Source organism: Salmo trutta, chromosome 13, assembly GCF_901001165.1.
Source record: "Salmo trutta chromosome 13, fSalTru1.1, whole genome shotgun sequence".
NCBI classification, from domain to species: Eukaryota; Metazoa; Chordata; class Actinopteri; order Salmoniformes; family Salmonidae; genus Salmo; species Salmo trutta.
In genome coordinates this window covers 6,764,876-6,790,369 of record NC_042969.1, presented here as the reverse complement: position 1 = coordinate 6,790,369, position 25,494 = coordinate 6,764,876, and the positions used below count along the sequence as shown (strand labels likewise).

General features: G+C 41.8%; 1 protein-coding gene and 1 long non-coding RNA gene across 2 annotated transcripts in view; one reads left to right on the top strand and one right to left on the bottom strand.

Moving 5' to 3' along the window:
• LOC115205117 (uncharacterized) overlaps positions 1–13,958 on the bottom strand; it is a 26,949-nt gene extending 12,991 nt beyond the window's left edge. The window contains exon 1 of the long non-coding RNA XR_003880552.1: positions 13,768–13,958. This is a non-coding gene — a long non-coding RNA (uncharacterized LOC115205117). The remainder of the gene's footprint in view (positions 1–13,767) is intronic.
• LOC115205116 (elongation of very long chain fatty acids protein 6-like) lies at positions 10,581–25,494 on the top strand. The gene is made up of 4 exons (XM_029770783.1): positions 10,581–10,805; positions 21,255–21,386; positions 22,253–22,404; positions 23,890–25,494. The coding sequence occupies exons 1-4, from the start codon at positions 10,723–10,725 to the stop codon at positions 24,348–24,350; spliced, it is 828 nt and encodes a 275-aa protein (XP_029626643.1). The 5' UTR covers positions 10,581–10,722; the 3' UTR covers positions 24,351–25,494.

The following is a 25,494-nucleotide window of genomic DNA, read 5'->3' as shown; positions in this document are numbered from 1 at the left end:
ACTCAACCCACTCAAATGACGCACCCCTCCTAGGGACAGCATGGAAGAGCACCAGTAAGCCAGTGACTCAGCCCCCGTAATAGGGTTAGAGGCAGAGAATCCAAGTGGAGGGAGGGAATCTGGCCAGGCAAAGACAGCAAGGGCGGTTCGTCGTTCCAGTGCCTTTCCGTTCACCTTCACACCCCTGGGCCAGACTACACTCAATCATAGGACCTACTGAAGAGATGAGTCTTCAATAAAGACTTAAAGGTTGAGACCGGGTCTGCATCTCTCACATGGATAGGCAGACCATTCCATAAAAATGGAGCTCTGTAAGGAGAAAGCCCTGCCTCCAGCTGTTTGCTTAGAAAGTCTAGGGACAATAAGGAGGCCTGCGTCTTATGTAGGTTAGCAGTAAAACCTTGAAATCAGCCCTAGCCTTAACAGGAAGCCAGTGTAGAGAGGCTAGCACTGGAGGAATATGATCAAATATTTTGGTTCTAGTCAAGATTCTATCAGCCGTGTTTAGCACTAATTGAAGTTTATTCAGTGCTTTATCCAGGTAGTTCAGAAAGTAGAGCATTGCAGTGGTCTAATCTAGAAGTGACAAAAGCATGGATACATTTTTCTGCAACACCTTTGGACAGAAAGTTTCAGATTTTTGCAATGTTACATAGATGGAAAAAAGCTGTCCTTGAAACAGTCTTGATATGTTCGTAAAAAGAGAGATCAGGGTCCAGAGTAATGCCGAGGTCCTTCACAGTTTTATTTGAGATGACTGTACAACCATCAAGATTAATTGTCAGATCCAACAGAAGATCTCTTTGTTTCTTGGGACCTGTAACCAGCATCTCTGTTTTAAAAGTAAAAAAAATGTCACCATCCACTTTCTTATGTCTGAAACACAGGCTTCCAGGGAAGGCAATTTTGGGGCTTCAACATGTTTCATCGAAATGTACAGCTGTGTATCGTCCGCATAGCAGTGAAAGTTAACATTATGTTTCTGAATGACATCACCAAGAGGTAAAGTATATAGTGAAAACAATAGTCCTAGAACAGAACCTTGAGGAACACCGAAATGTACAGTTGATTTGTCAGAGGACAAACCATCCACAGAGACAAACTGATATCTTTCCGACATATAAGATCTAAACCAGGCCAGAACTTGTCCGTGTAGACCAATTTGGGTTTCCAATCTCTCCAAAAGAATGTGGTGATTGATGGTATTAAAAGCAGCACTAAGGTCTAGGAGCACGAGGACAGATGCAGAGCCTTGGTATGATGCCATTAAAAGGTAATTTACCACCTTCGCGAATGCAGTCTCAGTGCTACGATGGGGTGTAAAACCAGACTGAAATGTTTCGTAAACATTGTTTGTCTTCAGGAAGGCAGAGAGTTGCTGCGCAACAGCTTTTAAAAAAATTATTGAGTGGAATGGGAGATTCAATACAGGCTGAAAGTTTTTTAGATTTTCTGGGTCATGGTTTGACTTTTTCTAGAGAGGCTTGATTACGGCCACTTTTAGTGAGTTTGGCACACATCCGGTGGATAGGGAGCAATTTATTATGTTCAACATAGGAGGGTCAAGCCCAGGAAGCAGCTCTTTCAGTAGTTTAGTTGGAATCGGGTCCAGTATGCAACTTGAAGGTTTAGAGGCCATGACTATTTTCATTAGTGTGTCAAGAGATATAGTATTAAAAAACTTGAGTGTCTCCCTTGATCCTAGGTCCTACAAATCTACAAAATCTATATTTTGGGAGGGGCAGAAAACAGTTTTCAACCAGCAATTGAGTTGGTTGAGCTCATCACTCCCCATAACAGGGAGTGGGCCAGAGACAATTACTCTACGCCGACACATCTTTCTAGATGATATTCACAGGCTGAAGCTATGTTGGACTTGGTCACCTCTAACTGTTTCATCCTAACATCGCCTGTTTTAGCCTTAGCCAGCACCATCTTCAGATTAGCCTTTACATCGGTAGCGCTGCCCCCTGGTAAACAGTGTATGATTGCTGGATGATTGTTTTTAAGTCTAATACTGCAGATAATGGAGTCGCCAATGACTAGGGTTTTCAATTTGTCAGAGCTACTGGTGGGAGGCTTCGACATCTCAGAACCCGTAACGGGTGGAGGAGAGAGCAGGGAAGGCACAGCCTCTGACTCCGACTCGTTGCTTAATGGGGAGAACCGGGTGAACGTTTCTGTCGGCTGAATGATAGACACCGGTTGAGCATTCCTACAGCTTTTCCTTCCTTCCATGAGAAAATTGTGGACGAACTGTGCGAGGGGATTTATACTACTATCTGTACTTATTGATGGCACAGACGCTGTTTCATCCATTCCTTACTTTAAATTACCCTTGCCTAACGATTGTGTCTGAAGCTGGGCTTGCAGCACGGCTATCCTCCCCATAAGGCGATCGTTCTCCTGTATATTATGAGTACAGTGACTGCGATTAGAAGGCATAATGTTAATGTTACTACTTAGCTTCGGCTAGCGGAGATCCTGTAGAACCATGTCCAGATAAGGCGTACGGGGTGAAAAAGTTGAATGAATAAAGTTGAGCGAGGGAATAAAAAATTACAAATAAAACGGTAATTAAAAAGTAAAAACCGCAAAGTTGGCAGGTAGCAAAGTAACGTTTGCATCAAACCGCACAGCAGCATGTAAACAAGTCCAAAAGTTGTGACCGGAAACGACGCTCAACAGCTAGCTCAACAGCAAGCACAGGTCAGCTGTTTGAGCCAGTAAAGGGTGCTTTGCTATTCTTGACTACCGTCATTTTTCTTCCTTCCAGGCCTGAGGTCACACACTTTCCTGTAGGCTTAGATTGAAGAGATGGCAAATAGGAGTGGCAATATCGTCAGCTATCATCCTCAGTAATTTTCCATCCGAGATGTCAGACCCAGGTGACTTGTCATTGTTGATAGACAACAATAATTATTTCACCTCTTCCGCACTCACTTTACGGAATTCAACATTACAATGCTCATCTTTAATAATTTCGTAGGTTATGCATGGATGTGTAGGTACAGAATTTGTTGTTGGCATGTCATGCCAAAGTTTGCTAATCTTACCAATGAAAAAATCATTCAAGTAGTTGGCAATATCAGTGGATTTTATGATGAATGAGCCATCTGATTCAGTGAATGATGGAGTCGAGGTTGCCTATTTTCCCAAAATGTCATTTAAGCTGCTCCAAAGTTTTTTACTATCATTCTTTATATGATTTATCTTTGCTTCATAGTACAGTTTCTTCTTCCTTTTCTACAGTTTAGTCACATGATTTCTCAATGTACAGTACGTTTACCAATCGGCTGTGCAGCCAGACTTATTTGTCATTCCTTTTGCCTCAACCCTAAACAGTAAAATGTTACATTTTCATCAATCAAAGGGGATTTAACAGTTTTTATAGTCAATGGTTGCACGCTTATTAGTAACTGGAATAAGCAATTTCATAAATGTGTCAAGTGCAGCGTCTGGTTGCTACTCAATACACAAAACAAACCAGTAAATATTCTTACATATTCAACATGGAAATCACGACAACACTTCTTATAGGACCTCTTATACACTATGTTAGGCCTAGCCTTTGGAACTTTGGTTTTCCTAGATGTGGTTACTATATTATGATCACTACATACAATGGATTTTGATACTGCTTTAGAGCAGATTTCTGCTGCATTGGTAAAGATGTGATCAATACAAGTGGATGATTTCATTACGGTGCTGTTTGCAAATAACCCTTGTAGTTCGACTGATAATAGTAATAGTTACAGTTAATGGTTACAGGTAATGGTTACAGTTTAGAGTTTTACTTTAGATCACTCAGAAAATATGCCTCTATGTCGATCAAATCAAAATCAAATCAAATTTTATTTGTCACATGCGCTGAATACAGCAGTTGTAGACCTTACAGTGAAATGCTTACTTACAAGCCATTAACCAACAATGCAGTTTTAAGAAAATACCACAAAAAAAGTATGAATAACAAAAAATTAAAGAGCAGCAGTAAATAACAATAGCATGGCTATATACAGGGGGAACCGGTACAGAGTCAATGTCAAGGAGGGACCGGTGTCAAGGTAATTGAGGTATTATGTACATGTAGGTAGAGTTATTAAAGTGACTATGCATAGATAATAACTTCTTTGGCATACTGGTTTTTGGTCAGAATTTCGGATGACTGACGTGCCAAAAGTAAACTGCCTGTTACTCAGGTCCAGAAGCTAGGATATGCATATAATTGGTAGCATTGGATAGAAAACACTCTGAAGTTTCTAAAACGGTTAAATTAATGTCTGTGAGTATAACAGAACTGGTATGGCAGGCGAAAACCAGAGAAAAATCCATCCAGGAAGTGGGATTTTTTGATGTGAGTGGTTTTCCATTGAATGCCTATTGACTATGTAATGGGTTAGGGCCCATATTGCAGTTCCTATGGCTTCCACTAGATGTCAACAGTCTTTAAACATGGTTTCAGGCTTGTTTTCTGAAAAATGAAGAAGAATGAGACCTTTTGGTCAGGGGACTATGGAATCATGCAATACTGGTTTGCGCGCGTGAATGTATGCGCTCTCTTTGTTGTTTTTTCTTTCTATTGAATACGCTATTGTCCAGTTGAAATATTATTGATTATTTAGATAACTGACACCCTGAGGATTAGTTATAAACATCGTTTGACATGTTTCAACAAACTTTACCGGTACTATTAGGAGGGGCGGAAATCCCGGGGGGGATGGGGGGGACACGACCCCCCCATCCTGGGAAAATATGATTTGTCCCCCCCAATAAATCACTGAAACATAACTATGTAATTTAAATAATATTAATAATACACAATGAAAGCAATTGTGCTGATTACAGACACTTAATACCGCGTTTTTAAGTTTCAAAAGATTGCGACCCCCCCCACCCTTTGCCTCACAATGGTTTGATCCACTGCCAGTTCCTTAGTTGGCAAGGTAACAGAGGGGTCGTGTCTACTGTCTGAAAGGCACTCAATGAACGTAACTGACGTGAGGTTAATCCAGTCAATCGCGTACACACACTAGCTGAATATGCAGAGCTAGCGCGCAAATATTAACTATTAAGCTAGCTAGTACCTATTCCATTTATGTGGCCTCGTCAAAGATGGAATCTTTGCTATCGTCAATTTATTCCAAGATCAGCATGAGATGATGTAAATTAGTGCTTCAAAGTCCCTGTGATAAGGTTAGCGATAAACTGAAGTCCAAACTGCACAGAACTACACTCTCTTCTACCATTGTCTTAAATATATTTAATGGTCTCGGTACAAAAGCTAAATTGTCGCAAGGGAACTTTTATTTATTTATTTATTTATTTCACCTTTATTTAACCCGGGTAGCAAAGATTATAGCAAACACCACTGAAACGGAATTGGTGCTCGCCAGCTTTGCAAATTCAGCTATTGTTGGAAGCCAGCCAATATGAAACAAACTATTAAAATTACAAAAGGTTGCAGCATATGTTGTGTAAATGGTGAACTCATACAGCTGTCAACTCTTGTCATTTTAATCCGTTTCACATTTGCTAGCTACCTTTTAGATCGAAGCCCAAATAGAATTATAAAAGATAAGATGATAGAAGCCCATCTCCTACTGTAAATAACCTACACACTGTGTGTGTGTGTGTGTAGCCAGCCAGCCAGGTAGAAAAAGGGCAGAAAAATAAAAGACGGACATCAGAGTATTTTTCAGTACACGAAAACGCAAAGTAAGAACCCTAGTAGCCTAATATCTCAAAGACTAGTTGATAAAATGTTCAAAAGAAAGAAATGAAATTCTAATGGAAATGTTTCACAATGATGTCATTAGGCAGAGCAGGCGACAGATGGCACACAGACAGCAGAGTTGGGGACAGATATGCAGGGACAGACTGGCAGAGACAGGGAGTCTCAGGTAAGTTTGTTGAGTCTTTGTTTGGCAACATTATGAAAGGTTCTCCATTTTTTTTACTTGTAAAATAGGAACATAATTGGAAAATGCCATGGATACCACCACTCTCAACTTAAACTGGTGACTGAACTAAGATTTGTTAAAGGCAATGGTATTGCTGTTGTGATTAGTTGTGTAGTTTTGGGTACCGGTAGTTAGGAGTACGGCAAACACCTTATTTCTTTGGTTCCTCAATATACATTTACCATATTACAATGTAGGCTATGTGTTACAGCACTACTTTTGGTGTCCCCCTCAGGAATTGCTCTTGAGAAAATTTCATGTAATTGTCCCCTCCAAAGTTGATATCAGATTTTCGCCCCTGACTATTAGGATGTATTCGTCTGCATGTTTTGACCGCCTTTGAGCCAGTGGATTACTGAACAAAACGTGCCAACAAAACTGAGTTTTTGGGATATAAAGAAGGACTTTATCGAACAAAAGGACCATTTGTTATGTAACTGGGACCCTTATTATTGCAACCAAATGAAGATCTTCAAAGGTAAGTGATTTATTTTATTGCTATTTCTGACTTTCGTGACTCCTCTGCTTGGTTGGAAAATGTTTGTATGCTTTTGTGTGTGGGGCGCTGTCCTCAGATAATCGCATGTTGTGGTTTCGATGTAAAGCCTTTTTGAAATCTGACAAAGCGGCTGGATTAACAAGAAGTTAATCTTTTAACCGATGTATAACACTTGTATTTTCATAAATGTTTATTATTACTATTTCTGTAATTTGAATTCGAGGTGGATCGCTAGCGGCACGCCTTGGCCAAAGAGGATAACAGAGAGCAGCAGCAGAGTTCCAGAGGTGGGGGTGGGGGTGGGGCAATGCAAATAGTCTGCGTTGACATTTGATTTGCTGTTCAGGACACTTATGGCTTGGGGGTAGAAGCTATTTAGGAGCCTCTTGGACCTAGACTTGGCGCTCTGGTACCGCTTGACGTGCGATAGCAGAGAGAACAGTCTATGGTGGCTGGAGTCTTTGACAATTTTTAGGGCCTTCCTCTGACACCGCCTGGTATAGAGGTCCTGGATGGCAGGAAGCTTGGCCGTGGTGATGTACTGGACCGTACGCACTACCCTCTGTAGTGCCCTGCGGTCGAAGGCCGAGCAGTTGCCATACCAGGCTGTGATGCAACCTGTCAGGAAGCTCTCGATGGTGCAGCTGTAAAACCTTTCGAGGATCTGAGGTCCAATGCCAAATCTTTTCAGTCTCCTGAGGGGGAATAGGTTTTGTTGTGCCCTCTTCACGACTTCCTCGGTGTGCATGGACTATGTTAGTTTGTTGGTGATGTGGACGCCAAGGAACTTGAATCTCTCAACCTGCTCCTCTACAGCCCCGTCGATGAGAATAGGGGCGTGCTTGGTCCTCCTTTTCCTGTAGTCCACAATCAGCTCCTTTGTCTTGATCATGTTGAGGGAGAGGTTGTTGTCCTTACACCACATGGTCAGGTCTCTGACCTCTTTCCTATAGGCTCTCATCGTTGTCGGTGATCAGGTCTACCACTGTTGTGTCATCAGCAAACTTAATGATGGTGTTGGAGTTGTGCCTGGCTGTGCAGTCATGAGTGAGCAGGGAGTACAGGAGGGGACTAAGCACGCACACCTGAGGGGCCCCCGTGTTGAGGATCAGCGTGGCGGATGCGTTGTTACCTACTCGTACCACCTGGGTGCGAGCCGTCAGGAAGTCCAGGAACCAGTTGCAGAGGGAGGTGTTTAGTCCCAGGGTCCTTAGCTTAGTGATGAGCTTTGAGGGCACTATGGTGTTGAACGCTGAGCTATAGTCAATGAATAGCATTCTCACATATGTGTTCCTTTTGTCCAGGTGTGAAAGGGCAGTGTGGAGTGCAATAGAGATTGTATCATCTGTGGATCTATTGGTGCGGTATGCAAATTGGAGTGGGTTTTTGGGATAATGGTGTTGATGTGAGCCATGACCAGCCTTTCAAAGTATTTCATGGCTACAGACGTGAGTGCTACGGGTCGGTAGTCACTGCACTGACAAAACATCACCTCAGCTCCGTCCCGCCATTGACTTTGTGGGATTTCCCCTCTCAGTCGAGGTAATTTCCCCACTCCACTCCAACACTGAACCAATCCACCAGATCCTAAATCCAACCTCTGCTGCCCAGGTAGAGCTCTTCAACCGGACGCTCAAGAATAGCATCAGGGCCAACCTCACACAAGGGTGCACGTTTGCCACCAGGCTGCTCCAAACACTGTTGCACTACCGTGCCAAGCAGCACTCCACCACAGGGGTCTCCACAGCATCCCTCATGCTGGGACGTGAGCTGCAGCTGCCCCTGGAAAGACTCTGCCCTTTTTGCCCTCCTCTGGCTCAACCACCCGTTCACAATGCTTGGGCCACAGTCGTGGCCCACCAGCAGTGGATGAAAGACCGTTTTGACAAAACACGGTGGGTTAGGCCACCAGTCATAGCCGCCTCTGACTGGGTCCGGATCAGATGGCCCAACCTCATCAACAAGCTCCAGTCCTTCTGGTCAAACCCTGTTCAGGAGAGACGGCAGCTTGTAGCAGTCACATTCCATCTCTCAGACGGTTCACGCTGACATGCTAGCGGCCTTCACAAAGTGCAAACACCGCTCGGCCCAGGGGTTAACAAGCCCAACCCTGCAGCCCTACCAGCCGCCTGGCTGGAAGCCTCAGCGGCTCTGCCATCTCTGCCTCAGCCTGCTGTACAGTAGAAAAGTTATGTTATTGTTACAGTGTTTGACTCTGGGGTTATGTTATACCCTACCCTCCAGGATCTGTATTGTTCAGGTGATGTTAGGATTAAAAGAGTACAGTTTAGCTCTGCCACTTGTGGTCGCATCTATCCTTCAAACTTAAAATTACAATTTTCACAGTTACGGGAAGGCGCATCAGTACACCACCCTGAATCCCAGAATATAATTGTGTGAGGAAGTAAAGTTACTCAAGTGGCTATTTGCTAATTAACTTGTACAAGGTTGGCCAATTGGGATTTAAATCCAGGACTCATACGCATCCCAAAACTGTGTTAGCCCACAGAACTAAAGCCTAGGGATTAGCTCAGGAAGCTAATGCAAGTCTTCAGGTCTCAGGTGAGGTTACTCATCAGGCGAGCTTAGTTCACCGTACCACCTCTGTTACACAGACACGATAATGCAATATGTGCAGACAGAAATAGTACCTCTGTATCACACACTGATGATGACAGTATTTATTTCTACATCAGGTGATATTTCCTCCCCCTGTCAAATCTAGGACAAGGTTGTGGGAGTCCACTCCATATTGGATGACTGGATGAGGTAAGACAGAATGCAAACATTCAGTCACATCATCAAGTCAAAGGTACTGTAGACAACTCAAGCTCAGTTTGCATGTCTGAATGTGTGTCTCTGTCTGTGTGTGTGCGTTTCTTTTCATATAGTTGGTGAAGGGTGAAGCTACACTTCAAAAAATAAAATCAAGAGTGAGTATCAATGTATTACAATAGGAACTGATAATATATAGATAGGCCTATTTCCAGGCTAAGGTTCAACCCAGTCTGGCCAAATAATCACGCCCACTTATTGGCAAGATAATAGCTGCCAGGGTACACTCTGATTAGGCTGCTTTCCGGTGATCTGCCAACTCTGGTCTTGGGAAACATCACACTTTGATTGCAAGAGTTCAGATAAGTTCAGCCCACTGCGAACATACGCAGGTGCCAACTGGTCGAGCAATGCATAATGATACTCCAGCAACCTTCTGTCTTCTTTCCACAGCCTACCACCCTACTAATAGGACATAACTCTAACTAATGTAGCGAATTTAGGGGACATCCAGGAGCATAATAGAACCAGAAATGTATAATGCCCTATGAAGCAAGTGTTAAAATTCCCTGTATGAAATGATCCACAAGGGTGTAACGACTTGAGAATCCATGCAGGAGTTCCTTATTCAGGTTTGGCCCTCAAGTCAGAGTTACATCTGTAAGGTGGAATGAGACTTTACCACTTATGATGGCATAATATGCATGTGCTCGTTAAGTGGTATAGTCTCATACCACACTCTGCATTGGTGACCAAACCTGAATATGGAATCCCTGCATGGACTGGTGAAGTCGTTTCATCCCTATGGAGCATTCCATACAGGGCAGTATAACACTGGCATTATAAGTTGCAAACCTTGCAAAAATACAGAACTCTTGCGTAGATTCGTTACACCCCTGTGGAGCATTTCATTCAGGGTATTATAACATCCCATTTACGGCCAGGCTTTATAATACATTATGAAGCAAACTGTTATAATTTACTAGCAATAATGCTCTTTGGATGTTGTAATGTACGTTTATATGCAGTGTTATTAGCACCTGTTAAGCATGGCTTATAAGGCATTAGGAATGTGCTCTAATGCAGCATGAAGAGGGTTTGCATATGAAGTGTTATCAAATGTTGATGCACTATTAGAAGGAAAGGAAACTCGGATTCATGTGAAGACTTATTTTTGCTGCACATTTCCCAATAGGCTGTAGTAAGCATGTGCAGTCTCAGTGACTGACAACACAGATCTACTGTACTTGGAGAAGTTAACTGGAAACGGGCTTTAGGACCTTGAATCCAACTCCTTCGTGGAGAGGGCGTATGCCGGCTCTAGGTGGAAGGCATATAGCCGGACATTCGCATTTAGTTGGGAGTTTCTGGCAGTGGCAAGAGCAATGCGAGAAAAGAGGTGTTGCTGAGATAGAGAGAATTCAGTTAAATATAACACATCGTCAGAATATAATTTTGTCTCCGTTTATAGGAAAGCTCACAGAGAACATGTCGGTGTTGGCTCTGCAAGAGTACGAATTTGAGAAACAGTTCAACGAGGACGAAGCCATACGATGGATGCAAGAAAACTGGTAGGCTATGTAAAATATCATATTGATGTTGGAATGATTGTTGGTGTATATGTAGCATAATGTCATCATCTTATAAATAGAAACAGGAATTTCATTAATAAGAATAATATAGCCTATGTTTCTGGATGCTGCTAACGTCAAGTTTGCAAATAGTTTATGGTCTGCTTATAGGCTATCCTATAATAAAAGCTCTTATGAAGTTAAGAGTATCGTCTGAGTATCGTCTGCACACAGTAGTTTACCATGTTCACAGCATTGTTATGATGCATATATGCCTGCTGTGCATTAGTTACAATGAATCAAGGAAGGGTCCCTTGGTGTCAGTGAACTGACTGATCATAGCATCTTCTGATGTGACTTTCAGTGATTTGTCAGTGAAGAGAAGTAGTATGTTTATTTTAGGCTTTTAGGCATCTTACATTCACTGCTGCCCAATAGCTTGTGTGACATCTGGCAGGCTGTGAATGAAAGAAACCTGACGTTGGTAGGCGGGGTGCTGACAGAGGTAGACCGTTAGTTTATTACTATTATATCTAGCCTACCGTCCGTCGCGCTCCGGTTTGGAGTCGGTAGGCACGTTTCTGTGGCCAAACGGTCAGAATAACTAAACAAACGTGCTCATTCTTTGAAACAGAGCGATACGTCTATGATGCTAACCATTACAACCACATTCCTAAAAAGAAGGTGATCAATTTTTAGCCAAACATGAAACATAATAATGGCACTGCCTGGATAGGCTATATGTTCATATTCTGGACATATGTTCACCAAAAATGGTTTAAGATCTTATCTCTTATCTTATAAGCAGGTTATGCTCAATCTGCAATCACACCACCCTCTTAATATTGGTAAGTGACTTCAGGAAATAAATCCCCATTATGCTTACTGATAATTTTTATAGCCATCGGTGTCCAATTCGTCCACTGAGTTTACCAGTGTTGTAGCCTGTAAGAGGTTACCACTCATGCTTTGGTTTAGCCGACTAAACTCAGCTCCACAATTTATGATGGAGTTGAGCGGCGACTAGTGTGGGCGGACTGGAGCGTTTTATGAAAAACTTTTCAGCACCCAAAGAATAGCCCGCAATTACACAGAACAATGTTGTGTGTAATTGCGGGCTGGTCTTTGTGCTGAAATCAGTCGTGTTTTATGTTGTTCAACTCCATCGTAAATCGTGGAGTTGAGTTTAATGGGCTAGCATTGGTTATAAATTGACGTTCAAACACATGCTCCAAGTATTTATACATTTTGAAAAACCTTCAATGGACAGTGAGAAATCAAAGTTGTAACGCAGCAACATCAGCAACCTACACTAATGCCACATGCTGGTTTATGGGTAGGCTACAAAACTATAAAGTAGCTAAAATAAGTGTGGTCATTTGTTATAGTAGAAACATTTATGTTGCAATAAAACACTTAATTTAAAATGGAAATGTTCCTGGGTGAGTACAAATGTGATCCTTGTCAGAATCAACTGTGTGGAAACATTGTGGAGGAGCTGTCCATGAGTTGGTACTACCAACTGACCAATAGTGGAAACATTGTGCAGGAGCTGTCCATGAGTTGGTACTACCAACTGACCAATAGAATGATGTCTGCTGACAGAGTACTAGCCAATCACATCGCAGCTGATCTGTGCTGACTCTTCTGGGAAGCGTTTGCAGCAGGGATGTCTGCCTGGCAAGACCATATTGCATGGTTCTCAGAGGAAATAATCATTCATGAGCGGTTAGTCATATTCACCCAAAAGAAAATGAAATAGAAAGAGGCCTACAATAGGTGTATGAACATGCAACATGGTTTGAGAGAGATTTTAGAGTAGGAAAAGTAGTTGTAAATAGTTGCAGCCCTTCAACATAAACTCCTAGAGAGGAAAATAAGCATTTAATGTTAACCAACCTGTTTCTTTCTCTGCCATACAGATACAATAACAATGCATTGCTTCATGTGTGATAGATTTTTTGGCAGATTTGAACTGCCTTCAATCTTTGGGGCCCTATTCAATCAAACCAAATACCTTAATGACACGTTCTGATCCATGTTCTCGTCAAAACAACACTTTCAAACTCTGTGGCACTGTAATTGAAATGTGTTCGCACTATGTGGGAAAAACCCCTTCTCTCTCATCAAATTTCTTGAATGGGCTACGGTATGTTGAGGCCTACCAAACACCAATGGGAAAGAGGAAATGTTTAATGGTAGGCTACTAGGCTGCTGTAGTAGCTGTCTATTGACTACTGTGTGATGAAATGGTTGCAGGGATTGACTCTGTAGCAGCCAGTACTAATATAGACTTATGGAAAGTGCACCTGAGTCCAGCGAGAACAAAACCCCTGGGGGAAGTGAGGACAGATGATAAGAGCTCTTTTGTGAACAACTGCGAACAATCAAGCTTATGCAAACCTTGCCTCGTTGTTGTAACAAGGGTTGTTCTCTGCTGCCTCTCAGCTATTGGGGTGCTCAATTATACAAACAGGAGAGAAGAGTAATGGTTGACTCAGCATTTCTGGAAATGGCGTCTGGCCAATCCAGGCTTGCATCACTGCAACGGCTTCAGGGCCAGCGTGCTTAACTTGACAATCAGCATATAGCTACCCTCACTTAATGGCTAAGTAAGCTGCCCCTGGTGTCATATTTTGTTTGCATAATTGTTTCTCAGGAATATATAGACATTTCATGGATTAAGAAACCTTTTCTCTTGCAGTGAGCCAACAAAGTGGCACTGTGACATTTAGATGATGATATTAAACAGATTTTTTTCACAAGAGATCACCGTTCAATTGCAATAGGATAAGCATAATTGTAAACATGAGTGTATGGCTCTGTGCCAGCAAGTGTCCAAACAACAACCTTACATATCAGCTCACAGCTGGCTATCTGGCTGCAATTAAGATTAAGGTTGGTCTCAATGTCCAGCACACTGTGGCTGCCTGCCACTGAAATACACATATATTCCATTTACCTGCTGAGTCATTCTCACTCGATTCCCCACAGATGTCCCAATTGCTCAGCGTCAGTGATGGTTGCTCAAGTTGTGTAGTGTATTCAGTCGTTGAAACCCTCAATGGGCTTCCAAGCAATTGGATACCATCCTCTTGGGTGACTGCATGTCATTGTAGAATCAGTTGTTTTGTGCAATTCTAAAGGAAGTGCTGTAGACCCGAACAAAGCATGATGGGATACCATGTTAGCTTGTTGCGTGGACATACAGTATTTATTGTGCTCTTTGTTCAAATTTTGGATGGTTCTGTCAGAGCATTATGATGATAGATTTATTGCTCTGATTAAAAGTTAGTTGAGGTTTACATGTGCAAGACAAATGGTATTGTCTGTATGCTGTACTATTGAGGATGTGCCCATTAATGAAAACAGACTTGTAGGTCTTAGGAAGATTACTGTTCCTCCTGCAGTCTCATGTTACTCATGTTACTGATCCAGTCCAACTTGTCTGCTTATTAAATCTTTGTTCAGCTGCCAAGAACATTTGCAGCTTTTGTCATGGATTCCTAGAGCTCTAATCACTGGGTGGATAATGCACTGTCAATGGGTTCATTCGAAAGGGACCCCTACCTCCTAGGAACTCCTATACATTTGAAGGGATTGGAAACTGTAGGTGTAAGCAATATTCGTCAACTTGCCTTCTGATAGGCTGGATGGAAATTATAGGTTATTTTAAGGTTATTAAATAACATTCTGAGAACATTCTCTAAATGTTGTGATCATTTTGTTATGGTTATTATTTAAAGTTTTCTTAACGCTGTAAGAACTACATTTAAAGGTTATTTGCTATCTTATTTGGGATTCACTTTTCTGAACTCCAAGCACAGATACAGTAGGACAACATGGACATGAATTTGTTTTGGCATTAGTAATGAAAACATATATATAACATAACTCATTAAGGTCAGGTGTGCCCAATAGGTGGGCATGGCCAACACACCTAGAGCGAGTTTGGTTGACGCTGAGAACGGAATGTACTATATGTTTTCAAACAACATTCTTAGAAACATGTTCTGAATGTTGCTAACGTTTCCTTATGATTTTTATGGAATGTTTTCTTCATGTCCTGAGAACGGAATGTAAAGCTTATTAATGTTAATGTGTAGATTTACATTTTTTTAGAACATTCTCAGAATATTGCCAGGAACTGACATAAAAGAGAAACCATATATTCTCTGAATGTTCTGAGAACTGTGCTCCAGTCAGACAATTTTTTTTAATATTCCCAGAATGTAGTAAAAATATGACATTAATCAGAACCACATTGGAACTTGGAATGTTCTGTGGAAGTACTGAAATTCCCACAGAAGAACATTGTTTCTTGACGTTCTCGGAACAATTTGAGAACATTACCAATGTCAAACCAGTTGGAGAACGATGATGATTGCTGCTGACTGCATCGACCCAGAGCACACCCCATGGCTTGACGTTGATTCACCCAGCAGCTCATCTGAATTGGGGAGACATAGATGAAGATATTGGGTGACTCCCTGTGAACGTTTCTCAAGAGAGAAACCCTCTCTAAAATTTGACTCTGCCATCTCGTCACAGTCCCAGCTGAGAGTTAAGATGCTAACAGAGGAAAGAGCAGTCATTCCATCATCAAGTCAATTTCACCAAACAGCTTTTGCAGAGGCATAGCGATTTTCATCCCAACAGTGTATCACATTAAATGTGTTTTTGCATTTGTGCAAGTGGCCATGAGGTGCAATGTACATCTAATTTGCACCACTTACCAAGCATCCTTCTATTCCCTAGTGATCTACACTTGGCACAATGGCAATAGGTCTCCTTCAAACCTTTGCAAAGCAAAATGGGAATAGGTCTAATTCAAACCTTTGCAGAGCTTTCATTCTCTTCCTACAATAAATAAACCAGCCGCTCACCATTACACTTTAATCCCTTAACAAGCTGAAACTATCTGCCAGAGCCAAACAAAATAATTTGCCTTGTTGTACAATTATTATCAGCTCAACTGAAATAGGCAGTGAAACTAACAGTGTAAAATGTTAAAGTGGCAATATGTAACCTTTGGGGGCAACCTGACCAAATTCACATAGAAATTATAGTTATAGATCTATCATTCTACTTGAATGCAAGTCTAAGAAGTGGTAGATCTGTTCTATGTGCGCTATTCCTATGCTTCCCATTCTTAAGCTTTGTTTTTGCGACTTTTACTTCCGGTTTTGTACACCGGCTTCAAACAGCGGAAAGAACAACATTTCTCTTTATGGAAAATTAAATACACTACCGTTCAAAAGTTTGGGGTCACTTAGAAATGTCCTTGTTTTTAAAAGAAAAGCAATTTTTAGTCCATTAAAATAGCATAAAATTGATCAGAAATACAGTGTAGACATTGTTAATGTTGTAAATGATCATTGTAGCGGGAAAAGGCAGATTTTTTATGGAATATCTACATAGGTGTACAGAGGCCCATTATCAGCAACTATCACTCCTGTGTTCCAATGGCACATTGTGGTAGCTAATCTAAATGTATCATTTTAAAAGGATAATTGATCATTATAAAACACTTTTGCAATTATGTTACCACAGCTGAAAACTGTTGTGCTAATTAAAGAAGCAATAAAACTGGCCTTTAGACTAGTTGAGTATCTGGAGCATCAGAATTTGTGGGTTCGTTACAGGCTCAAAATGGCCAGAAACAAATAACTGTCTTCTGAAACTCGTCAGTCTAAAGGCTTTGTTCTGAGAAATAAAGCGAACTATTCGAGTTTCAGCAACTAGGAAATAGCGGAGCGATTTCGGCGAAGTACAACTTTAAATAATCATATAATTTTGGAACTCATTCTTCTTCCCATTTTCATTAAATACTCTGCCGTATACATAAAGTAACACTTTTTAGTGTTAGATTTTGTATAATCTCGTCCAACAGATGGCTCTCTCTCTGTCAACCTGTCTGGTTTCACAACACCACAGAATGGAACTTGAATGGGAGTCTATGGCAGGAACAGCAACAACTGGGTGATCTCTCAGTCTATCACTATCTAGCGCAACCTTTAGAACCTTCCCCCTACTTTGTGGACTTCAAAACACAAGCAGTGCAAGTGATTTAAGCAAGGAAGTGAGTTCGGAAAATCTGAAAGTACGCATCTTAGAATTAGTTTTCACGTACAATATCAACATTATATGCCTGAACTTAGAATCAATTGGGCTCATCCAAATAATATGCTAATGTGATTTTCATAATCTAATACAACTGTCGGAGGCTTGCTCCCTCTCGGTTTCCACTAGCTTCCATAGCCACAAATTTAAAACTGGTTAATTTAAGCTTAATTTAGGTTTAAGCATCAGGTTATAGTGTGGTTAGGTTTAAAATCAGATTTTAAGAAGAGAAATTTTAGAAATAGGCAGGGTTTATGATTTTGTGTCTGTGTTGATTAGTGACGACTCTCTCCTGCCTCGATTTAGAGCCACACCTCATAGTCGTGTGATTTTCTCAGAATACAAATTGATTAGCATGTCACTCAGTAAATCCACACCCACAATGTTCCAAACATTCCCACACTGTTACCAGGCTCTATGGGCCAGAAATTCGAGCCTGGGGACAAGGTTCGGTTTCGTTCGATGCAAGAAACACTGTATGTTCCTTTCCAAGCCCATAGTACTCGTACACCACTGAAATAGACTCAGAATCTGTAATATTCAGGACTTATTTATACCTTGGCCTTACGTATCAGTTTGTTACGGAACCGAAAGTTTGGCGTACCTCAGGGATCTGACTTGACACCACTACTGATTCCTCTGTTACTGTCCAACCTAAAAACAACCAAAGATAGCCAGGAGACAAAGCTGTTCACCCTAAACTCAGTCACCTTACTGTGAGGGCAGCTCCAAGACTGAACACACACACACACACTCATCCTCACACTGCAAAGGCAGTGTTACATAAGGGGAGAAATCTCCTGCTCCAGCTAATACAGATCTAAGTTACACAGCAGGATAGCTACCAGCTTTCACCAACACAGCTAGGGGGAGGGGAAGGGCCACTTATTGTGAACTGCTTGGAAGGTGTGTGCAGACCTAGCCAATAAAATCGAAAGACTGCTTTGTATTACAGAAATTGAGCCAAATAGTTCCTGCCATTGTACAGTATCTTGCTCAGGTGTGATTTATGCCTTCAGTTAAGATTTGTTTAGAAATCTGTTCACACTTTCCCTAGTCTCTCGCTCTGAAAAAGGCCTCTTATACTGTTTAAATATTTGCAGAGCAAGATAATTACTTCACCGATTTTTCAATAAAGCCCCAAACCAGTGGACATATTCTTCCACAAGTAAACACACAGAGTTGCAGTATGTGGTTGTCGTTATGATCCAGTGTTGTGCGATCCTACATTATGATTAAAACCAGGTTCAGTCATTAGTTCTATGACCTAAATATTAAGTCATCAATGTTTTATTTATATATATATATATATACATATATATATATATATATATATATATATAGTTCACACCACTTGCTAGCTCTGTTTGACAGGATGACCTGATGCATGATGCAGACATACGAGGGAATGCGATCCCCGCCACTGCTTTGCTCGCTCTATCAGAAATGCATTCGACCAGCCCCCAATGTTTTCTTAGCTCCAGCAGTGGCTTTGATACACAGACTCGGCTACCGCCCAGCAAGTCTCACCCAATGATAAAGGAATGCATGGGAGCTGGCTGGCTCTCCACGGATGCTGATGATGACTGGCAAAAAGAGGAGCTCTGTTGGATAGTTCTCAGGGATGTGAGAAGTGTGATATACTGATGAAGAAAAATGTCTACCACTGGTTGAGTTGTCAACTAATGGTAATTCAATGTGAAATCAACAAAACATTCCAACATTCCACAATTTAAGTTAAAAGTTGGATGGAAAAAAATACATTCAATCCCTTACGTTGATGACTTCTAAAAAATCTGATCAGTTTTCCACGTCTATTCAGCTTCATTACGTAACATTTTTATTTTTCAGATGATATGGAAACAACGTTGATTCAACCAGTTTTTGCCCAGTGGGTTGTGCCATTGCTATTAGTCAGGAACAGCATTCATGGTGTACAGTGTCCTGTCATTTGGGGTTTCCAAATAGCATTGCATTTACATTTAAGCAGACACTTTTTTGTTGTTTTACAAACTGAGTTTTCACCTAAATATATCCTGTCTCATGTCGCTTTGTGGTTCAATATTGTCAGAAAGGAGTAGAGAACAAATAAATCAGTCATGAAGAAATGAGTCAAGTGCCAAGAAAGTCTATTTTTTGGGAATTGTTTGAAGTGCAGTGCATAAATCTTGTTTCAGGTGAAGATGGATTAGTACACCTTCTCTGATGTTGTCATTCAGAGATGATTGCATATCCCGACTATAACCCTGGCAGAGCTGCTCTGTTATAAGTTGCTTAGAGGCATAGATCTAGGATCAGCTTATACTCCCCCAATCATAACCTTAACCATGATGACAATGCTAAACTGACCAGTGATAAGCATCTAGAGGAATCTTCAATGTACTCTGACCGAGGAATAGAGAGGCAGCAAGAGACACATTCAGCCCTAATGGAAGCTCCGACTTGAATGCTCTTGCCACTTGCAGCTACTACGAGTCATGGAGGCATGATGTGAATTCACACTGACATCTCAAATGAATTTCCATTCCTGGTGGCATAGCTTGGCCACAGCTGACCTGATCAAGCAAGGAGAGAGACAGCCCTTGAACGCATTTGTAGACTTTGACCATGCCTCAGGTTTTCTCTGATCTTTGTGGGTTTTTCCCAAATAGTAATACCTCCTCTCATGTTATTGTACCTCATTCAGACCGTACTCTGTAGGGCTTTTCACACTACTGAGACAAACCGAGCTGAACCAAAGCTGTACTGAGCTGACCTGGTTACCTGGTTTCTAGGAACTGTGCTGAAAAGGACAACGTGAAAAGAAAAGAACTGAACCAGCAGAGTTTGGTTTGGGTTTGGTGCAATAGTGTGAAACGGGTATTTTGTCCTCTACTTCATAGTATCCACATCTCTGAAGCTTCGTACTGTTATGAGGAATCACACTGAAGGCCATTTATCATTGTGACCTTTAACCTTTTTTTAGTCTGAAGACAGTGTGTGAGGAATGTGGGGATTGTTGCTCATCTAGAATTCGCTCTGCATCGCTAAGTAGGGTTCTTACTCTGAGTCGCTCCGTTCTTCACCCTTGTTTATTTACATCGAAACAACGGGGACATTCTGCGCTCATTGTGTGAAAGCAGATTCTTTGGACTTTAACTGCACTGCTTTGTCCTTTGTTCAATCAGTTATCAAGCCTGTAAGCTTTCATTTCTTGCATTTTGCACAAAGAGTGACATGTCGTCAATAACAGTAATGTCCTTTCAAGATATTGTTTGGTGTAAGATTGTTCAGAAGTGTTACAGGAGTTCTGTCAGTATTACATTATTCACATGGTCAACACAGGCTAGTTAGGGAGTGTCCCTATAGGAAGTTAGGATCTATTACATTTCTATAATGTCAGATTTACTTTGTTTACAGAGCCTTTTTTTGTTGGTCAGGAAACAGTTCTTCCTTCACTTCAAAGCAAATGGATCTATCCATTCATGTATATAGCTTGTGCCTAAAGGTAAACTTCCCATCTACTTCCTAAATGTACCTCTGGTTCATGGAAAGAGGATGTTCGTGGTTATATGGGGGGAAGTGCATTGACCAGAAAGGGGGCATATGATCCCTATAATGCTTCTGGGAATTGGTTCTGGAAACTTGTGTTATAAGGATGAGCAGAGCAAAGAAGGTGGTGTGAGTGGACTTTTTAGGTCATATCTCTCCTGCATTGAATTGACAACTCCAAAAACAACTCCAATCTGGCTGGGAGGATGGCAGATGGGCCGAGAGGCGACGCCTTTGCTATCATAGTTAGAGAACTCAAGCATGATGACAAGCCACATTTTCTTCCTCAATCTAACTTTGATCGTCATTACCCTAAATGAGCTTTCTCCTTTTTCCTCTCCAACCATTTTTCACAGGGAAGCTACGCAAAATAGTGCACTTATCTTCTGGTTCTAAGTTCTTGTAGACCTAGTCAGCTGAAAAGAGCAATAAATAGTGCTGTTGCCACCATACGAAGCTGATGGTGCAGAATGGAGGGAAGTTATTGCCATTTACGTATTGCAAGTTCTAGGGTTTTCAAAGAAATCTCATCAAATCACATTTTATTTGTCACATTCGCCAAATACAACAGGTGTAGAATTTACCGTGAAATGCTTACTTGCAAGCTCTTAACCAACAATGCAGTTCAAGAAATAGAGTTAAGAAAATATTTACTGAATAAACTAAAGTAAAAAAATGTAATCACTAAGTACTACTGCATATTTTACTCCCCCTGTTATTACACTACTTGACTGTCCACCACAGGTAGCAGTGAGTGCCGAATGCGTAATGTTCACAAAACTCCATCCTTTACAGGAAGAAGTCATTCCTCTTCTCAGCCTTCTACGCTGCCTTCATACTAGGCGGTCGCCGTGTGATGAAACGAAGGGAGAAGTTTGAGCTGAGGAAACCGTTGGTGCTGTGGTCCCTCACTCTCGCAGTGTTCAGGTAAGAGGCAGCAGATATTTTCAACACCGGTCCAGTTGTTATGGGCTTTCGGGGTTTTGCTCGATTTCAATTTCGAGGTTGGCTCTGTTTGGGTGTGGCTTGCCCTGATTTGAATTGTCCTCATTGGTCAGGATGTGTTGCACCTGTCGCCTCATTAGTCAGTCGGTAGTTTCACCTGTGCTTGCAGAGTGGCTGGCGGAGTTCTCAACTTAGCATGAGCGATGTCGGAAGAGCGACACCGCTGTTTAGCTCTTCCTCTTTAAGTTTTTATCTCATGTCTCCCCTGTTTGGTTTGCTCCACATTTATTTTCACTCCATTACCTAAGTTGTTGTGGGTTTTCTTTTCCATTAGTTTGTCTGACGTCAGGCAAATCTAGTGGACGTCCATGGTGAGTGTTTGTTAAGACCTTACTTGAGTTGGCTTGGCAAGCACCCAGTCAGTAAGTACCCCTATGGATGCCTTTTAGAACCCATTTTAAAACCCCACCTGTTTCGTTCTGGTTGTCAGTTGGTCATTTGTTGGTTCCCTATTTCTGTTGAGTGACGATTTTTGGTTTCTTGTTGGGGAACGTTAACACAGTCAATGCACATGCTGTAAGCATGTTGTATAGCATTAAATAGCTATATATAACTATCAGGTAAATTCTAAAGGTATGTTCCGGATAGTTTTCAGTAAAGAACTCACTGTGTAGAAGTCCTCGTGCTGCAAATTTTCACGTGTGTGCATAGGCAGTAGTTGTATAAACAACGATGCTGTACAAACTACGCTGTGGCAGGACTGACCGTATTCCAGGGTTCTTGGGCTTGACTTAGTGTATTCTGCTAACTGTTTTCTCTGTCTCTCTCTCTCTCTCTCTCTTGTCCAGTATATTTGGTGCTGTCCGCACTGGGAGCTACATGACATACATTCTGATGACTAAAGGGCTCAAGCAGTCAGTGTGTGATCAGAGCTTCTACAATGGGCCGGTCAGCAAGTTCTGGGCCTACGCCTTTGTGCTCAGTAAAGCACCAGAATTGGGTAAGATGACTGACTTCTACTACTACTACCACTAGTATACTACTACTACTACTACTAGTATACTACTACTACTACTACCATTATCTGTAAGAAAGTGTTTGACATGTGAATGCCTTTTTGTGTCCATTGTGGTTTATGAGACTTTGTGGTATTGGACATATGAAAATATGTTAATAATTTAAATGAAATATCTCTGCTCCCATGTGGCTGAAATAACCCATCCGAGGATCGGCACACGGATGTCAGACATTTCACACACAGTAGCTCAAGAAACAAATGACATCTTCGATGATCTTTTCTGTCCTCAATGCCCTCAGCGACAGCACACGCATGTCAGACATTTCACACACAGTAGCTCAAGAAACAAATGACATCTTCGATGATCTTTTTTGTCCTCAATGCCCTCAGCGACAGGCGTGCCCTCTCACCCCAACGGGTGCAAGTTTGGATGACCTTTCTCTCGTCGCCAAAGTCTGTCTGGGAATGCATTTTCTTCCTGTGTTGCTCTTTTGTATTTGCCCAGTCCTGCGGTCACTGGGGCTCCACACCCTGTCAGCTCTGAGTACGAGCCCATAGCAGGAGCTGCATCTCAGGGGCACATGGAGGGGGATAGAAGCCCCTATCCTTAAGTTGGCTCTAGCGCTTTGGTTGGGTGGAGCCAAACCTGCTGGCCCGTGACCAACACATTGAGGCCTGCAAATGGAACATAGCAGCCACTTAGCCAAGGCACTGCTTGCTGTCACAGAGGCATATGGGAGGCAGAGAGATAGAGAGGGAGAAAAGAGAGAGAAAGAGAGAGAGAGAGATGCTGTACAAACACACACTCTCTCACACACACAGACGGGGGCACAGAGCTAACTCTGAATCCTCTGGTAGTTTTCCACTTTCAAGCAGTGGGTTCGCCAATTAGTCAGGTATGGTGGGCCCCGTTTCACAGAGCAAAGTTTCATTTTCTTCCCCAAACCTTTAAAACCGATACACCCCGGAGACCGCTCTGTTCGCAGACATTGTTATTATATGTTGACGTGAAAGTACACCTACAGCATAAAGATTCTGAGTGAACCCATAGTGCATTTCATCTGTGATTAAATTCGGACCTATATGTATTTAACAGGACCAGAGATACAGTATCCACTTATAAAGACAAATATAAAGCCAAGTTGTAGAGCACAGTAAAGATCTATTTGGGTCCTCACTTTGTCTTATCATGCCTACATATTGTCATCATGATCTTACAACATTGATTTGCCAAGAACATGGTATTAGAAGATAACATCGAAGTAGAACTCAGTGCTAGTAATAAGTGTTACCTGAAATGTCTGAGCTTTTGTTCCTTTCAATTTGTAACTGTGAAATGTCAATTTCCTTCCCCTTTTCTAACTCTTTCTCTCTCTCAATGTCTCTGTCTCTCATTTTTTGTATACTTGCTTTGTCCTTCCCTCTATATTCCATCTCTCTCACTCTCTCTCCACACCCACTATGCAGGTGACACCCTGTTCATTGTGCTGCGGAAGCAGAAGCTCATCTTTCTCCACTGGTACCATCACATGACTGTTCTGCTGTACTCCTGGTATTCTTACAAGGACATGGTGGCCGGCGGTGGCTGGTTCATGACCATGAACTACCTGGTTCACGCCGTCATGTACTCCTACTACGCCCTGAGGGCGGTTGGCTTCAAGGTCTCAAGGAAATTCGCCATGTTCATCACGCTCACGCAGATCACCCAGATGCTGGTGGGCTGCGTGGTGAACTACCTGGTGTACTCGTGGATGCAGCAGGGTCAGGAGTGCCCGTCGCACATGCAGAACATTGTGTGGTCCTCGCTCATGTACCTCAGCTACTTTGTGCTCTTCTGTCAGTTCTTCCACGAGGCCTACATTGACAAGACCAAGGAGGCCGCCGCAGCTAGAGCAGAAGCCGCCGCAGCCGCAAGGAAGACCCAGTAGACGCGATTGGGAGGAAAAGAAAGAAAGAAAAGGATGTACTTGAGACGCGTTAAACAATGACTGAGGAGATGGGGGGAATTATCCAGGAATGGATGAAGAGATGTATGGGTGACGGATAGATGGGTGGGTGGAGGAATGAAAGAGGGAGGGTTGTGTGGAACATGCAGGATCAAAAGGCGGGCTGCTGGCTGTTTGTGCTTTAGAATACTACTAACGTGCAAATGTCAAATCCTGCACTGTAGAAGGAAGCACTACCTACCAAGGCGACAAACAGTCAGTGTGTCCTTCACCTGATGTTCCTTTGGCTCCCACTTGATTCTCCATATTTATTATAAAAATATAAAATAATATCAAAGGGACAGTTACACTTATACCAGATAAAGGAAGTACATCTACCTGAAAGGTGTTACTTGATAAATAGGAAGTGTATTGGTACTTATGAAGAATGAGGTGGCTTCAATTTACGATTGAAACCATCTAGGTGTTTTTTGTCAATGTCTTTTCTTCGTCATTCTTTGTTTTTCTGTTTTGCTATGTCGAATTGTTTTAGACACTGGGTGTGTGTGAGAGGTAGACTTTTGTATGACGGCTGATGTATGTTTGGTGGATGACTTGGAGTGAACGACACTGTAACTTCTGTATCCATCTTTGCAGCACAATATTTTCTCAGGTCTTAGGTTTCTCTCTATTCTTTCATAAAATATGCATATCATCTTGATAAAGATCAGATATGGGCTTAAAGATGCTAAAAGGCATCAAAGGGGAAGGCTGCTTAATTAGATACAAACATCTGATCTGAAGGCCCATTGGAGAAAATAAATAATGTGACCACACTGTATGTATGTGGCATGTTCACCTGCCTGTAATGACCTCACAAAGTCACCGACCACATTGGAAAGTGAGACGCCATACATTTCCAAAGAGTTTAATGAAAGAAAGGGTCTCGGAAAAAGGCCTCGAGACTGGTGGACATCGAAGTGAGTTGAATTTAAAACATATTTTTGTTTAAGAAAAAAGCATGCAGTTGTCAAAATTCACTTATAACTTTAAGTAACCTGTATCTTTTAATGGTGTCTGTCATGCTATTGTTCATGGGATATTAACGTATGAACCAAGAGTGCAAACAAAGGAGTATTATGCTGCC

Excerpts from the sequence above, each read along its gene's own strand:
- LOC115205116 (XM_029770783.1), top strand. The coding sequence starts at position 10,723 with ATGTCGGTGTTGGCTCTGCAAGAGTACGAATTTGAGAAACAGTTCAAC. Across the intron at positions 21,387-22,252 it reads CTCACTCTCGCAGTGTTCAG|TATATTTGGTGCTGTCCGCA; the intron begins GTAAGAGGCAGC and ends TCTCTTGTCCAG. Across the intron at positions 22,405-23,889 it reads CAGTAAAGCACCAGAATTGG|GTGACACCCTGTTCATTGTG; the intron begins GTAAGATGACTG and ends CCCACTATGCAG.